We start from the raw sequence: 3,646 nt of genomic DNA on the forward strand, positions 1-3,646 counted from the left end.
ATCAAAATTTCAAATATTTGTCTCCATCAAAATTCGATCTTCATTAAATTTTTGAAAATTTTATAAATCCACGAAAATTTTTGTGAAAATCCGCGAATTATTTTTGTTTTGTTTTACGATGTACACAAAGAGAACATGTTCACAATTAATTTAAAAGATGGGCGCGAAGCGCCCTATAAGGCAGGCTTTTTTATATTTTAGCTAAGATTTAAAATTTTAATATTTTACCTGAGCTTTCTGAGAGTCCTGAGGTGTTGGAATGGTTTCTGAACACATTGTTTAATCATATTAAATTTGTTTGCAGAATCTGTGGAAATGAAATATTTGATCGTTTTTAAACAAATCCCAAAACCCTACTCTCTCTCACTAAAATTAAATAATTTTCTTCTCAATATCAAGAAGAATTAAAAAAGAGACAATTTTGGAAGAATATTGTACATGCAAAAAACGTTAAATTGAGCAAACCCTGAATGGGTATAACAACTGCGATGTGGGAAACTTTTGCAGTGGAGCTCTGGGCGTTCACAGTTTAAAATCTTGGCAATCTTCATCTTAGGAATTTATATCCAATTTTTTCGAATACAGAATGCAATATTTAAAAGCTCTTTTTCTCTACACTAATTATAGATATTTTTATGTTCATTAATAGTTAATTAAAATTCACATCTGCTAATTTGATATTATAAACAATTGCCTTGAATGACCGCTGACCGGTGACATGATGGTTCCATGGAACTGCCCGGGAACTGGGCCCCCAGCATAGGATGGACCACCTTGACTAGCCCCGGAGTAGGTGGACCCAGCTATACTGGTCCCAGAATAGGAGGAACCTGTCAAACTGGTCCCTGGGTATATAGATCCACTGGTGCCCGGATAGGGAGGGGGTGGGGGCACATTCACATAATCCTGTATTTTTCATTTATTAGTTGAAATTATTAAAAATAACAACAAAATTCAAATTTTTAAATATTGTTTATAAAAAAAATCAAAAGTGGAATTAGTTATTTCAGGCATTTTTTTATCTTCTTTATAGAACTTTTTTACTAAAAACTGATTTTCCCTCTAACCCCACATTCAGCAATAACAAAAACTTCTTTTCATGTAAAACTTATCTATCTACCTATTTAAAGCAGTAATCTCTATTTGTTTGATTGTTCGTTTGTTTATATGTTTAATCAAAAGTCAGGTACCCCTGGACCGATTTGACTCACAAATAATATTAGTTTGGTTTAAAAATCTAGGTTAAGTGGGTTGACCTTCAGTTTCTAGGCAAAGCTTATTCCCCAAGCTAATCTATATAAAGTTGTAATCTCTATTTGTTTATTTGTAATTTATTTGTAACCCAGGAACCCTTTGAAATATTTGCCTCAAATTTTTATTTTGGGACTCGGGAGACCCACGGGAATGTTTTTTAGCTTGTTTTTGAGATTCTAAATAGAGTGGGTCCATTTTGAACAGAAAAAAACAGAATAAAAGGATGAATGAATGAATCAAATCAATTATTATATATTTCGTAATTTATTAAATACCTGATATTAATATTTTCATATGTGTTCTCATATACAGGCGGAGCTACGTAGGGGGGCTGTACTTCGCCTTTCTGGAGATAGGCCTGGAACAAATGAGATTTCTTGAGATCAGAGAATAGGTCGGAGATCAAGTATCAGAGATTAAAGGTCGAAGCTCATGTATTAGAGGTTAAAGTTCGGAGATCATGTATCGGAGATTAAAGGTCGGAGATCAAGTATCAGAGATTAAAGGTCGGAGATCATGTTTCAGAGATTAAAGGTCGGAGCTCATGTATTAGAGGTTAAAGTTTGGAGATCATGTATCAGAGATTAAAGGTCGGAGATCAAGTATCAGACAGAGAAATTGGTAAAACTCTCTGATCTCTCAAGTTTCAGAGACAAAAATAATTTCGTAACAAACGAAAATAAATACGGGGTATATTTGTATTGCATTAAGAAAAATTTCAGCCACCACCCCCCAAAAAGAAAATTGAAGCAAAATAAAAAATTTGGAAATATTTCTTCCTCTTTGATGCCAGTTACCCAAAAATTCGTTCAAGTTAATATCTTCTTAACGTTACTCAAGGTTTTAATGCAAGGAAAGTAAATTGGAAGATGGATGCCATGTCAGACTTTTATTTATTTATTTTATTGACTTAAATCAATCTTCAATCAGAAAAACAAGAATATAACGAAGCTTTAACGGGTACCATCGTGAATCGGTCAAGCCCCTCTTAAAATGGAGAAACTCAAATTTATTTTTTGTAGACTTAGAATTACCTGTTTTAATAATTCTTGATTAAGACTTCCTCCAGAATTTTGCCGAGGTAGGTATGCCTATGTAGATATTAAAAAAATTAATTCTACTTTTTAAAGGTTGAAAATTTTCAATAAAACTATTTTTATAAAATTATTGTAAACTTTTTAATGCAAGCATTGCTTAGTTTCTTTACAGCATTGTTAAAAAATATTCTCAGTGCTATAATGTTAATTCGAGTTCAACGTAACATAGCCTGCAGGAAATGATATTTGATTAGGTTTAATGATAATAATAACAATAATAATAATAATAAGAAGAAGAAAAAACTGTGCCATAAAAGATTAAAAGGTTTCCGAATTTTTTACTGAAAATTTAGGAAATTATCAAAATGAGTTTTTAATTCTTATAGAAATACGATTAAGAAAATTAAAATTTGATTTCTTTGAAGTGAAGGCTTAAATAATTATTATTACTATTAAAAACACCATTATATCAAGGCAAGTACACAAATATATGCAACAAAATCATTTTGACACGACGTTTTAAACTAAAGTTTTCTCAGTTTTTAGAAAGTTCTTTTTTGTTTTCAGCTTTAGCATAAACCAATGAACCTTGACTGAAATAATGTTGAACGACGGCAAACAAACAAAAAATATAAAAATAGTCAATTATTTCCCTACCTTACTAATAACTGTCTGCTGGTTATTTGATGAATTCTGCCTGGTTAACAGTGACGATGTCATCGGCTGCTGTCCTGCTGTTACAAACTGCTGTCCAGCTGTTGTTTTAATCATTGTCTGTTGTTGCATGTTGCCAATTGAGCTTCGTCGAACACTCTGATTTTCCTAATAAAATATTTGTTTTAAAAAGGTTTCTAATCTGATGCCGCATGCAGGATGAAGGTATCCATTAAGTGACCAAAATAACAAATTGTTAAAAGTAATAATCGCAATTTACCAACAATGTTGATCTTCAAAAATCTTTCCCCTCACTCCAATGCAGGGGAGAATTCTTAAAAATATACACCCCTCACACGCCCGATAGCGATTTTGGCTTCGTAGTTTCAACCATTTTTCTAATTAGCATATTTACGCGTATAAAACCGACAGGAAAATGAGTTAAAAATACAATCAAATCAAACTCGGCCCCAATCCGAATTGCCAAGTAAAATTCAGCTGGACCGGAAAATCTAAATTGCGATTGTAAACAAGTAAGCGATTGGAATTAGTTAATTTTAAATATTTCTTGGCCCCTTTTGAACTATTCTTGACATCGAGTTATAATGAAATAGAAAACAATCAATGGTGGTCATTTTAGTGGATCGACTTTTTTAATAAAAAATCGAGAACCGGGGAAAATTCTCAATGACGATAATATA

The 3,646-nt window shown here is 32.1% G+C and overlaps 1 protein-coding gene across 1 annotated transcript in view; it reads right to left on the bottom strand.

Moving 5' to 3' along the window:
- Window positions 1-1,494: 1,494 nt before the first annotated feature.
- The window catches only part of LOC111710086 (dynein heavy chain), a 5,492-nt gene continuing 3,340 nt past the window's right edge, over window positions 1,495-3,646 (bottom strand). Inside the window, exons 3-5 of the mRNA XM_023484110.1 lie at window positions 2,949-3,113; window positions 2,289-2,345; window positions 1,495-1,612 (exon numbers count right to left, since the gene is read on the bottom strand). Coding sequence (XP_023339878.1) covers window positions 1,496-1,612; window positions 2,289-2,345; window positions 2,949-3,113 — 339 coding nt within the window. The 3' untranslated portion in view covers window position 1,495. The remainder of the gene's footprint in view (window positions 1,613-2,288; window positions 2,346-2,948; window positions 3,114-3,646) is intronic.

This window comes from Eurytemora carolleeae, unplaced genomic scaffold (assembly GCF_000591075.1).
Source record: "Eurytemora carolleeae unplaced genomic scaffold, Eaff_2.0 scaffold676, whole genome shotgun sequence".
Taxonomy (NCBI): Eukaryota; Metazoa; Arthropoda; class Copepoda; order Calanoida; family Temoridae; genus Eurytemora; species Eurytemora carolleeae.